The sequence below is a fragment of the Mastigoproctus giganteus genome, chromosome 4 (assembly GCF_048544385.1).
Source record: "Mastigoproctus giganteus isolate SK-2022 chromosome 4, ASM4854438v1, whole genome shotgun sequence".
In the NCBI taxonomy this organism is placed as follows: Eukaryota; Metazoa; Arthropoda; class Arachnida; order Uropygi; family Thelyphonidae; genus Mastigoproctus; species Mastigoproctus giganteus.
Window position 1 is genome coordinate 170,223,586 of NC_143578.1, and position 14,401 is coordinate 170,237,986.

General features: G+C 39.6%; 1 protein-coding gene across 2 annotated transcripts in view; it reads left to right on the forward strand.

Moving 5' to 3' along the window:
- The window catches only part of LOC150087197 (rab GTPase-activating protein 1-like), a 435,279-nt gene that overhangs the window by 330,577 nt on the left and 90,301 nt on the right, over positions 1–14,401 (forward strand). For both annotated transcript variants that reach the window (XM_090373009.1, XM_090373010.1), the window contains exon 19: positions 10,209–10,337. In XM_090373009.1, coding sequence (XP_090229135.1) covers positions 10,209–10,337 — 129 coding nt within the window. The remainder of the gene's footprint in view (positions 1–10,208; positions 10,338–14,401) is intronic.

The following is a 14,401-nucleotide window of genomic DNA, read 5'->3' on the forward strand; positions in this document are numbered from 1 at the left end:
CTGTTGCAGTAGCACACTACCATTACTGTCATTAGCAACTCTGCCAACCTTTGTATCATCTGCAAACTTCGACACTAAGCCTGACATACCTTCATCAATATCATTGATAAATATAGAAAACAACAGTGGACCCAACACCGAACCCTGTGGGACTCCACTAATAACATTAATCCACGAAGAGCAGCACCCATTGATTACCACCCTCTGTCTTCTCCCACTCAACCATCCTTTTATCCATTGTAGCAGCCTCCGTAGCCGAGTGGGCAGGAGCGGGAGTGCAGTAGCACACGCTCTTTGAGTGGACCGGGGTTCAAGCCCCTGACTGCTGAATACGGTCGATCTGCCAACCCGCACTGGACCAGCGTGGCAGATTATGGTCCATTTCCCTCAGCATGAATTGTTGAGGAGGCTTGCACCCTGCAGTGGGTTGATAATGGCTGCACTTTACTTTTACCCTTAATACCATTCTGCTCCAATTTGTACAGTAGTCTTCCATGCGCAACAGTGTCAAAAGCTTTCCTGAAATCCATATATATGATATCAAAATTATTTTTTGCATCCAGTTCCTTTGTAACCACATCATAATAACCAATCAAATTTGTCAGACAAGACTTTCCCTTAACAAACCCATGCTGTATCTGAATTGGTGCTGCAGTCTTGTCTAGATGATCCTGTAATGCATCTTTAACCAGTGACTCCATTATTTTACCCGGAACAGAAGTTAAACTAACTGGTCTGTAATTACTCGTGTCACCCTTCGATCCCCCTTTGTGAATTGGTGATACATTTGCACATCTCCAGTCCGTGAGAACCTCCCCTGAGTCCAACAATTGATGCTCTCATAATTATGGCTAAGGGTTTGCTTAGTTGCTTTGCCGCCTCCTTTAATATAACTGGATAGATCCCATCCACCCCAGGTGCTTTTCTTATATTTAACTTCAACAATTTCTCCTCCAATTTGCTCTCAGTTATTACAAAATCATTAGTACCCTGCTACAATTCGATAACCTTCTGCCATTTTCAAATCTTAATAATTCCTCATGTGTGAATGTAGATGCAAAATACTCATTCAGTTTCTTTGCTATCTGAGCAGGATCATCAACAGTTGAACCATTGATGTCAAGTGGGTCAATCAGATTCATCCCCTTCCTTTTAGAGTTTATAAAAGTAAAGAAATCCTTGCTGTTTTTCTTAGCATCTCAAAACCCAAACAACAACATCCCTACAGACTTCCTCATGTGTGAATATAGATGCAAAATACTCATTCAGTTTGTCAGCTCCCTCAGCAGGTTCATCAACAATTGATCGGTCAATGTCAAGTGACCCCAGGGGCTCACATCTGGTGAGTATGGACTTGACATACCTAGGATCCTGAGCTGCTTGATATCATCATTCTTCTCTTCCTTAGTGATTTGGCACCTCCGTAGCCAGGTGGGCAGGAGCAGCACATGCTTCTTGATTAGACCGGGGTTCGAGCCCATGACCACCAAATACGGAGGATGCGGAAAGGTCAGGGAATGACCACCGCATATCCTCAGAGCAATATGGCGTTAGTTGCTAATGCTCCTAAAAACCAAATAACAAACAAACATTAGTGACTCCCTTCTGACTCTGTTCTCTCTCTCTCTCTCTCTCTCTCTCTCTCTCTCTCTCACAATTTTTTTTTTTTTTTTCGTTTTTTTTTTTTGGCTGGTGCAGCAAAACCTCCAGGCTTCCTTGCACTTTATGGATAATAATAATAATCTAATTCATCCCCTGCCTTCTAGAGTTTACATATATAAAGAAGTCTTTGCCGTTTTTCTTTCCATCCTTTACCAAAGATTTCTAATAATCTGCCTTCGCTTGCCTAACCTCTTTTATGACTTGATTACAGACTATCTTATATCTACCATAGGCATCGTCTTCTGATAATTTATATGCATCCCATGCATTTTTCTTCTCTGCCACAAGTCTCATTAGTTCATCTTCCATCTATTTAGGCCTAAACCTTGAACAGTATTTTTTAGTTGGTATGAAAAGCCTAGTAGCTTCCGTGATTACTTCCTTGAATGCACTTAGAATTTGCTGCTGGTGATATCATTACTTGGTCCCACTGTATAGAATTTAAAACTCTCGACGTGGGCACCTGTACCTGGTGAGAGGACCTCCCAGTGATGCTGCTGAGCTTCCATATTAGCATCACTGGGATCTAACGCCCATACCTTGGTTCCAGGGTTACATCGTTGGAATCCGGTGTGTGTGCAGCCATGCGCCGCGACCCGTGGAATTCAACAAGATGGGTGGGCCTGGACCGGCCCGACTGGGATCAATCGTCGGGTGGTTCTTACTGCTAGGGTCAACTGCGTTCCAATAAGTCTCCCTCCCTTTGGTCCTTGGCGTCCCATTCATGTACGCAGTACGTGCTAGTTCACGAGTGGACATCCAGTCGTAGGGCTCCGTGGTGAGGTACTTAGGGCATCGGAAATTTTTATTTTACTCCTATGAGTATTATAAATTCAAATTCTTCTGGGGCCCCAACAAGGCCCCTACCTAATCGAGACGATGACGCAGAAAATGCCGCTGCAAAAAGAGCCAGGACTGAGGATACACCACCACCACCATCAGTGACATTGCTTTTCCTCATTATCCATTTCACCAGAGAGCAGTCAATTGGAAAGATGTCACCCTTCTTTATCCAGAAAGGAGTAGAAGGGTTGGCAGGTTCACCAAAATCCGTTAAACGACTGCGTTCTGGCAACCTTTTGGTTGAAGCTTCCAGCACAAAACAAGCTGTAAAAATCTTGAACTCTACATCCATAGGGGGAATACCTATCACCGTAACCCCCCACAAAACTCTGAATTCTTCACGAGGTGTTATATCAGAGTGGGACCTTCTTCATGTTTCTGAAGAAGAGATCTGCTCTGAATTAAAAGACCAAGGAGCGACAGCTGTCAAGAGAATATCGATACGGAAGGATGGGAATCTCGTCCATACCCGAATTCTTATCCTCACGTTTAACACCCCACGGCCTCCAAGTTCCATCAAGGCAGGCTATCTAAACTGCCCAGCAAGGATTTATATCCCAAACCCACTGTGGTGTTTTAGATGCCAAAAATATGGCCACTCACAAACATCTTGTCGTGGTAACCCTGCCTGTGCTTGATGTGGTGTTAAAGACCACGAGAGCAAGGAATGTTCAGCTCCAAAACTGATCTGTGTCAATTGCCAAGGAGAGCACGCAGCCTACTCTAGAGCATGCCAGCGATGGAAGGATGAAAGAGAAATCCAAAAACTGAAAACAGAGCTGAATATCTCCTACCCAGAGGCCAGAAAACGTATCCAACCAATAAATAGTGGGAAACCTTCATATGCCCAGAAGGTTTCTGCTAAGTGCACTATCAGGACACAAACTGAGATGACTATACCATCAAGAGAGCCATTCACTCCGATTTCACACTATTTATTGAGTTCACAAAAGCCCACCAAAAAAACAATCAGCTGCCACTCCTATATCCGTACCTCCTAATGCTCCACCACTACCAAAACCAAGTGGTAAAGAAAAGCCAAAAAGTTCAGAAGAATCACCCGTGATAACAGAAACAATGGATGTAGAGAATAAGGAGGTACTGGATGAATCAGTCTTGGAACTCTTTGCGGAGGAAGAAATGGACTCGGGACAGCGTCCATTCTTCCCCAAAAAAGATAAATTCAAGACTGACAAAAGTAAGCCCTCAGCACCTTGGAAGCCACCTGATGGCCCACCAAGCCAAAATAATGGCTAAATTCCTACAAGGGAATTATCGTGGATTCCGGCGAAATACTGATGACATCAAGGCCAGTTTTCTGCAAAAGCATGAGCCAGTTTGCTTTTGCTTGCAGGAGACTTATCTAAAGGCAAATGATGATCCCACCATGCATAACATCACAATTTTTCGAAAGGATAGAATTGCGGATGGTCCTTCTCATGGAGGAGTGGCTATCCTTGTGGGCAACCAGACCCCAGTTCAGCCCTTGCTAGTTACAAACAGCATAGAGGCTGTTGCAATTCGCCTTACAGTGGGATTTTTATTAACCTTGTGCTCTATTTATTTGCCACCTGGGACTGACATCTCCCAGGAAGACCTTGATGATCTTTTATCGCAGTTGCCTCCCCCTTTCTTACTTCTCGGGGATTTTAATGGACATAACACCCTGTGGGGTAGTGCTAACATCAATGGAAGGGGACGAGTCATAGAGCTTATGCTAAATTACAATGACCTTTCCTTCTAAATACTGGAACAAATGGCGCCTCCGTAGCCAGGTGGGCAGGAGCAGCAGTGCGTAGCACATGCTTCTTGATTAGACCGGGGTTCGAGCCTGTGAGCCACCAAATATGGAGGATGCGGAAAGTCAGGGAATGACCACCGCATATCCCCGGAACAATATGGCCTTAGTTGCTAATGCTCCTAAAAACCAAACAACTGGAACAAACACCTTCTTCCACATGTCTACCCGTACTTTTTCTGCCATTAATCTCTCTATCTGCTCCCCTTCTCTACTCCCTTCACTCACTTGGGAAGTGGAGGAGAACCCATACGGAAGTGATCACTTCCATGATCACTTCCATGATCACTTCCGTGATAACCTTGTTACACAGTGGGAGACCATGTTTTCCTTTCAGGTTACCACGGTGGAAGATTGATCAGGCTGACTGGACTGCCTTCCAACATCAGGCAAATTTTGACCTCAGTATCGTCAGTCAGGAGCCTATCAATGATGCAGTAACGTACATCACAGAAATTATTGTCCAAGCAGCTGCAAATGCTGTTCCAAAAACATCTGCCTGGTTTCCACCATTTCCCAAACCCTGGTGGAATTCACAATGCACAGCAGCAAAAAAGGCTCAAAACAAATCATGGGGGATATTCCGCCGATATCCGCCGTCAGAGTCAAAAAGAATCGTGGATCCGTTTTACTTCATCAATTACTCAGTCCACTAGTACTAAGTTGGTCTGGGATAAAATCTGGAAAATGAAGGGAAAATATACATCCCACCCTTCAATCCTAGATTATAATGGATGCACTATTGCAGATCCAACTGCAATAGCCAATTCTCTTGGGGAAACATTCTCTAACATCTCTGCAACATCTTCGTATTCCCCATAGTTCCTGGTCCTGAAACATAAAATCGAAAAACAGGCACTTAATTTTAAGTCTAAGAGCATCTATCACGAGTCATTCACTAAAGAGGAACTGAAAAGAGCTCTTATTCTTTCCAAAGCAAGTGCTTTTGGACCAGATGGCATCCATTATGAAATGATTAAGCATCTTTCACCAAAATCTATGGATTATCTGCTCCTATATAACAGAATCTTTTTATTGAAGGGCAGTTTCCGGATTCCTGGCGCAAGGCAATCATTCTTGCCTTTGCTAAGCCAGGAAAGGATCCAAAAGTCACTACTAATTATCATCCTATTGCTCTGACTGTGCAAAATCCTGGAGAGAATGGTTAATTTTCATTTAATATGGTATTTAGAATCAAATGACCTTCTCTCCAACATCCTGTGCTGCTTCTGAAGGAACCGGTCCACTCTGGACCATCTCATTAGACTGGAAACATCCATCCGGGATGCTTTCCTAAAAGTGAACATTTGGTGTCTGTATTCTTTGACATGGAGAAAGCGTATGACACAACTTGGAGATTTGGCATCTTAAAAGATTTGCATAGCCTTGGTCTTAGAGGCCATCTCTCCATTTTTATTAAAAACTTTTTAGCCAATCGTTCTTTCAGCCAAGAGGAGGAAGTACCACAAGGATCAGTTTTTAAAGAAATGTCCTGACAGCATATGGTCCACTGCGCCATTGTTTTCCAGAGTTGACACCTTCTACTAATAGCCGTTGCTACTAGTTTCTATTGTTCTGGTTTGCCTGTGTGAGCTGGGAGTCGAGTTTACCCAGGTTGCTAATAGCTTTTCACTTACCGCTCCCCTTGTATAGCCGTTGTCTAATTTAATCCCTTGGCTTGTAAGGTTCGTTCCCCCATATTGCCATATTATAAGTTTTACTTTAAATAAATCTCACTTTTCTATAAAATAATATATTTGTAAGATTTTACATCTTACAATGCGTTTTATGTAACAATATGCTCAAATCATGCATGAACTATCTAAAGCTAACAATACTGCATTAAAAATGCGCTTAATCTGTGAATTTATTTTTTCCATACAAATATTTGTCCAATTCTAATGAAATTTAAGATTGCTAGACAAGTCTTTCTGAAAGAACTAAATATAAAATTTCATGAAAAACCATCTACTGGGAGGCAAGTTGTTTCATAAGACAAATAAGTGTAAATAGTAAAGACGGTAGGCACATACAGGACATTTCAATTAAAATATGCCAGGGGTCTAGCTTTTTTTTTTTCTTTGTGTTAAGGCTGTTTATCATCTGGACCCTTTTTGAGTGCCTGTTTGTGTGCTCTGACAGCATCAACAATTCTTTGCAGAGCTCTCCTGTTGCATTCTGTTGGCTTTGGAGGTTTTCAGGGTCATTTTGTAATGATTTCAGCACAAGTATGCTTCCATTTGCAGATCTCATCATCAATCATTGGGATATCTTCCTACGGATCTTCAGTGCCATTGAAATGTCATATTCAGACTGGTTGTTATGTGGCACCCTATTATCATTCCATACTGGAAGTCTGTTAACTCCATCAATTGTGGCATCTTGCATTCACAATCATACTGCTGTCTCCTTAAAGACTACAAGCATATTTATAATTGTATAACACATGATGCTTGGGTAGGATGTGACCAGGTGTCACTGGAGAGTGGTATCTGGATATTAATCTGTCATATTAACATTCTTGAAAGTTTCTCTCTTGAAAAGCTGGAGTTCTTCCAAGAAGAGAGATTTTTTGGTAAAGCAGGAGGGTTTTTTAAGCTCACACTAGAATGCCCATACTAGAAGTTAAATTTCACTGACAAAATAAAAATTTTACATTAAAATATAGCTGTAGGATTGTTACCGGTACAGTATGCTTTATAAACTTTAACTTACCTAGCATTTTTCTTTTTGTGGATTTCTGTTTGGATTGTCTGTTAGATGTATACTGATTATGATTGCTTCAAGAAAGATATTGTAGCACACGTTGCACATCTTCAGAAATGTTGAGTCAAGGTTTTGTTTATACCGGTGAAACCGTTATTCAGTCTTAGTTGCCAAGAGCATTTCCAAAACTGCACCAGAAAGAGATTTAAGTTAATTTTTTTCCCCCCAGCATTGCTATGAGAAATTATTGAAATGCCAAGAATGATTTGGGATAACTTGTTATAAAATATTCCATTTGCAGATATTTGAAACCGTTATTCAGTCTTATAATTAACAAATGCGCAAGGAAGTATATTTCATACTTCCTTGTGCATTTGTCAATCCTAACCAGACTACTGTACAATAATTCTTCTTTTGTAATAGCATCTGGTAGGTTCTAACATTGAAATTGACAGAACTGATCTATAAAATATATTTTTTTTCTTTTTTTTTTTTTTTTACCTTTAGTGATATTAAGAAGTACTGAAAACTTTGTGTGTTTGTTTGTTTGTTTGTTTGTGTGTGTGTGTGGGAAATTGATTATTTCAGTCTGGTTCAGAAAACTTGATCTCCAAGTAGCATTACTGGATAATGAATTTGTTCTCCAAATGCAGCTATATTTAAGTTAAAGTTAAATAATATATAACTTACACTGAGTGATCACTGAATTATGACCAACCCTGTGAAAACTGAATGGACCAGTTGACCACGTGAAGTACGAGAGTGTGCAGTTAGTCGACCTACATAGCATAGATAAGGTGTCGATGGTTCAGTAGGTAGTAAAATTCCAAGGGATGAATCCGATAAATCCTTTTACCCAAGTGATGGATAAAAGGATTTATCGGACTTTGATAAAGGACAGATTGTGGGAGCTCAACAAGCTGGTGCCTCAATTTCCCAAATGGCTGAACTGGTGGGGTGTTTGAGAGCCACCATTGTTAAAGTGTGCTAGGACTGGCATCAGAATGGTCAAACAACCCAGCAGCAAAACTGCAAAAGTCAGCGAAAGGTTGATGTTAGAGGTGAACGCCGTGTCCGACAACTCGTATGGGCGAACAGGCACAGCAATGTTCAAGAATTGACTACTCAATACAACATGGGCCAACCCGGAACAATATCTGACATGACCATGCATTGCACATATGGGCTATACCAGCAGACGACCCCTACGGCTTCCTCTCCTAACCATAGTTCATCGGTGTAAAAGACTCGCCTGGTGCAAAGAGCATGCAAGTTGGACGTTAGAAGACTGGAAGACTGTGTTTTGGTCAGATGAGTCATGTTATTTACTCCACACTGTGGATGGTCGTTGGTGTCAACAACACGAGGCCCTTCATCCATCATGCATGGTATCAAAAGTGCTGGCCGGTGGAGGCAGTTGTATGGTGTGGGGGACATGTTTCACTGGCAGGAACTTGGACCCCTGGTGCATGTGGAACAACATATCACTGGTCTCCGCTATTGTCAACTGCTTGCTGACTGTGTACATCCCCACTATGTTACACTTTTTCCCGAATGGCAGTGGTGTCTTCCAAGATGACAATGCGCCGAGCCATTGGGCACTTGATGTGCAGGAATGGTTTGCGAAAGACAGTTCTGACTTCCAGCATATTGATTGGCCTCTGAACTCCCCTGATATCAATCCCATAGAGCACTTGTGGGACACTATGGAAAGGCATATCTGGCATCTGGATACACCAATCACCTCCATACTTGCAATGCTAGCTGCATTACACACAGTTTGGTTGGCCATACCTCCCGAAAGCTTCCAACATCTTGTTGAATCAATGCCACTTCAGATAGCTGCTGTACTGAGGGCAAAAGGAGGACCTACGAAGTATTAGGTAGGTGGTCATAATTCAGTGATCACTCAGTGTAAGTTACCAATAACCCAGTTAAGCAAGTTAATATCTACAAATTCTCTTTGGTGCTTGCAGGCTTTCAACTGCTATAAGGAAACACGATTTGGTTTTATGAATTCACATAAGAAAGTCAGCTGGCTACTAAACTATGTCTGCAATTTACCAAATGTATTCATAAAGTCATGCACCTTCTGCTACTATGAGAGTATTAAATATTTGAAGGTGTAACCCTTCATTGGATTGTATCAGCACTCAAATCATCTCAACAACAGTATAAAACATCTTATAGTGAAGTTTTAATGTGTCAGCCTGTTTTGACATTCAGTATGTATTGACTCTCATTGGTCTTTTGCAATTGTGATTTACAAGAAAGGCGGCTTTTACTAATTTATTGACGAGAGGATAGTGTGTTGGCTCATGTTATTACCCTCTATCACCAATGCGAGTTGGAAGTTGAAAACACTTACTTTCTATGAAAATAAATCTTTAATTATATTAAATTTTAATAGACTTTATAAGTTCTTCTATTAATTGCCTGACGTAGCTGAGTGATCATTAGCAAGAGTGCCATAGCACGCACTCTTTGAGTGGACTGGGATTCAAGCCCATAACTGCTAAACACGATTAAAGTTTGTATTGACAATTTATTGTGAACTCCAGTGACCTGGTGGTTGTGTCGGAGTATAAACATTTTTTTATTATGTTCTAAATTGACAGGAGGACTCATCCCTGGGCCTTATCATATACGTTGCATTGGAAATGAAAATTTGCAGAATGAAGTTTACTTTTTTTTTTAATGGATAACTAAACAATTATAGCAAACTATTCTTAGGTATTTATCAAGGAGTACTTGTTAATAATGAAGTTTACAAATAAAACCAGAATTTTTTTAAAATTTCGATTTTAATGCAGCTTTACTGTTTTTTGTAAAAAGACAAACTCTGCTACTACTATCACTTTATGGTACCAACTCTTAATTACAACAGTGAGATGGAGAAGGAATCAAATTAAGTCAAAACCGAAATTTTCCATCACAAATCCAGAGAATTTGGCAGCAGGAGATATAAGGAATGATGATATCTGTTTCATTTTTCACAAATGAAGTAAAGTAAGTAACATTATACTTCTCATTTTAGAGAAGTGTTGCTTATTACTAGGACGACAATATGCAAGTCTCTGCCATAGTTGGAGGATACTATAATAGCAACTGAATGAATCAATTATAAGTTATAAATCAATAAGAAATAAAACTAAGTAATTAATGCCTTTGATCCAAATTTTATTTTATTTTATTTCAGATGTCCAAAAAAGAATTATTAGCCTTAGACTTTGAAGGAATTCTAAAGCATTTCCGAGTAGCTCTACCAAAGAAGTATAGATCTGAGGAATCAGCTTTACAGCTATTAAGTACAGCTGCTGGAATTAAAGTAAGTGTTCATTGCAAAAGAAAAGTAATAATAATTGTTTGATACGAGAGAATTGGAAAGATTGCAATTATCAAGCAATCAGTTTAAACAGTTTTGATTAATAACCTCAGGGGAAGGTGACCAAGGCAGATGCATTAGGTCCCTATGCTCCAGAAAACAAACTAATCCAACAGCAAACCATTCAAAAAGTAAGAGAAAATTGAAGAGAAAAAGAGAATTGTCCCACGTGTGACAAAAGTTTTTACACTCTACAAAGTATTTTAATATTTTTTAGGAAGTTTTAAAAAAGTTATAGCAAAAAAATAATAAAATGATTAATATTAACAACTATATTGAGTTTTTATCAAAATATCCTCCACAAGATTTTATCACTGCCTTACACAGACATGGCATTCTGGCGATTAATTTTATAATAGTATCTTGACTAACATTATTCTGGGCGATCTGTAAGTTTCTCCATAAATTTTGTGAAGATGGGCAGTCTTCATAGACTTGATGGTCTTGGTCTAGATGATCCCATAAAATCTCTGTTGGGTTTAAGTTAGACAATTGAGGTGGCCATGCCATAATTTGCAATACACCCTCCTGTTGTTTAGTTGCCAGAAAGTCCCTGCACAGCTTAGAGCTGTGCTTCAGATCATTGTCTTGTTGTAGTATAAAATTTCTTCCACAAAGTCAAAGTTCAGAGAACATATCATTATGTTCAAGGATGTTTTTATAGCCTTCTTTTCTTAAAATTCTTTCAATTCTGATGATCTCACCCACTTGAGAAAAACAGAAGCATACCCAGATCATGATGGAACCACCACCACCGTGCTTGACTGTATGCACTAAACAGTATGCACCATTTTTTCTGTATTTGATCATCTCACATAAACTCTACTCTTGGATCCACAAATTGCAAATTTTGATTCATCCACAGTATGTTTTTCTGCTGTTCAACTGTCCAATGTTGATGACTCTTACCCCAAGTCAACCATTTCTTTTGATTTTCCAGTTTTAACAAGGGTTTTTCAGACTGCTACATAATCCTGTTACACTGAACTTCTCAGCATGAATCATTTCATTGTACCAAAATTGCATTTTAATGAATATCGCTGAAAGGTTTTCCAAAATAATCAATTATTTGTATACACTTATCTAATATATATATAAGTAATCATTTCAGACACCTGCCAGTTGCACTTGGCCATTACTTGCCAAACCTCCTGAGGTTTAACAACCACTGCTGCTCACCAGCCTTAGTTAATCTCTATTTCCCACCTGCTCTCAAAGAAATTACCTATTCTGGGCCCTTACTAACTGTTCTTAAACATTATATAAACGGAATAAAATTTATCCCATAACTTAATCTCTGTTAATTTAATTTTCTGTTTTCAATAGCTACCACATTTTTAGGACATTGGTAAGTGAGTGAGGAAATTAATTGCTGACTAATGAAAATTCTAAATTTCTCAAAATTTAGAACTATGTAGAATGAAGAAGTGAAATGCAAGTGTACAAATAAGTCATGCACAACTTTCATGTGTAAAATTATGTAAACTGTCATACTATTATATAAATTATAAATACAGTCAGTCCTCGTATAGCACAATAGTTGTGTTCCTAGAAACCCTCATGCAATGCAAAATCGTGCAATATAAATAACAGGCCCTATAGGAAAAATAAGGTTATGTGCCGACCACTCAAGATTAAACACACATTTGTAACCAAAACATTACCAAACACAATAAATAATCGTAATAAAATACTTACGTATATTTTATATGTTTTAAAATACTTACTTATATTTTATTACGTAATTACGTAATAAAATATTGCTAGTGCTTTTGCTTCTGTCGTAAGCAGACTTGTTCTTTGTTTGATTTTCTATCCAAACAGATTACAGCTGTTCCATCTTTTCCAATTCTTTGTGTTTTTTTTTTTTTATTTTTTTTATATATATAAACCGCAAACACGAGAGGTGTTAGAACCTATAGTACTTAGTACCGTGCTTGGGTTGGAGGTTGAGAAGACGAAAGAAGATATTTGTTGACATTGGCCTTGAACTTCTGTAGACTGTAATTTTCAGGAAATACGTATGAAGGAAGGTTGTTCCAGAAAACAGCAGTTGAATGAATAAACAAAGATGAAAAGTTGGTTCTGTGAGTTTGAAGTTGGACAGTAAATGGATGTTGACTGGTGGCGGCACGTGTTCGGACTGTTTTGAAAGAGAGAGCGGGAATTATAGAAGCCAATTCAGAAGAACACTGCCCATGGAAGTATCTATAGAAGAGGCATGCAGCAGAAACAGTACATCTATGAGACAGCGAGTGGAGAGACTCTGTTAGAGAAGAGTCATTAATTAACCTAACTGCCCTCTTCTGAATGGAATCAAGAAGCCTGAGAGAGGTTTAGGGAGCACCACCCCAGATGTGGGAACAATATTCCATGGCAGGGCAGATTTGCGATTTATACAGAGTGAGCAGCTGTTTGAAAGAAAAGTAATGCCAAGAGCGAAAGAGAAAACCAAGTTTTTTATATGCAGGAGAAGCAACATTTGTAATGTGCTTGTGCCAAGAGAAATTAGAAGTCGGTAATCCCCAAAAGAGATATATCATTTTGCCTAGAAATCGGAGTGTCACTAAAGATAAGCATAGGAGTAGAAGAATCCTTTTTGCGAGACATAAGACAAGACTGAGTTTTAGAAGGATTGAAATCAACTAAGTTGTCTTTGCCCCACTGAAGAATTACCTGGAGATCGACATTTAAGGAATTGGTAGCAGATATTCCAGAAGTTGAAGCTGATTGAGCAGGGCAAGGTTTCTCAAAATGGAAAGTGGAATGCAATGTGCTATCATCGGAAAAACTATGGATAGGATTTCCAGTCGATGCAAGAAGGTCATTAATATACAAGAGGAAAAGAGTGGGGGGAAAAACTGAACCTTGGGGGACACCGGCATTAGTGGAGAAGTTAAAAGACAGAGAGCCATCTACCATCACCCTCAGTGAGCAATCAGAGAGAAAACTGGATAACCAATTACTAAAAACAGTTGGCAAACCATAAGATGGAAGCTTGTTTAGAAGACCTTTATGCCAAACACGATCGAAAGCCTTTGAGATGTCAAGAGCAACTACTTGTGTTTCACTGAACCTTTCCATTGAATTAGTCCATAAATGGGTTAACATAAGCCAGAATATCACCAGTGGATCGACACTGACGGAATCCATACTGGCGATCGTTGATCAGATGGAAGGTTTCTAGGTAGTTTAAGAGTTGGCGGTTAATTGATTTCTCCATTACTTTAGAAAGAGTAGAAGTAATTGCAATGGGACGATAATTGGATGGGAGGGATTTGTCACCCTTTTTAGGAACTGGCTGGATATGAGCAAATTTCCAAGCAGAAGGAAAAACACCTTTGGAATAAGAAAGTGAAAAAAGCGGCAAAGAAAAGGAGTAAGTTCAGGAGAACAGGTTTTGAGAACAAGTGGAGAAATACCATCGGGACCTGAAGCTTTCTTAGCATAAAGATTCGTCAAAATCCTTCTGATATCCTTTTGACGGAAGACCACAGGAGGCATTGAATGGAGCGTGTTGGGAATGGTGGGAGGTGTTTTACCAAGATCATTAATACATGAGTTGGAAGAAAAATGGGATGCTAGCAAGTCAACTTTACCCTTGGCTAAAGTGACAACAGAACCATATGGTTTGGACAGAGGTGGGAGCAGAGATGGGCAAAAGTTGCGGCCAATAGCTTTGGCAAGAGACCAGAATGCTCAGCTACCATTAGGGCAGGAAGCAAATTTTCTACTATTAGCCTGTTCAAACTCTAGTTTGGACTGATTAATAACTGCTTTACAATTGTTGCGAGCTTTGGTGTAGGCAGAAAATGAAACTGAAGAATTAGAAACAAGCCAATTACGATATGCAACATTCTTCTCTTGAACAGCCTTAGCACATTTATTGGAAAACCAAGGTTTAGATAAAGGACGAGATTTTAAAGTGGAGTGTGGGATAAAGGATTCCATTCCTGCAAGAATAATTTCACTGACACGATCTGAGCAAATGTTGACATCAGAAGTTT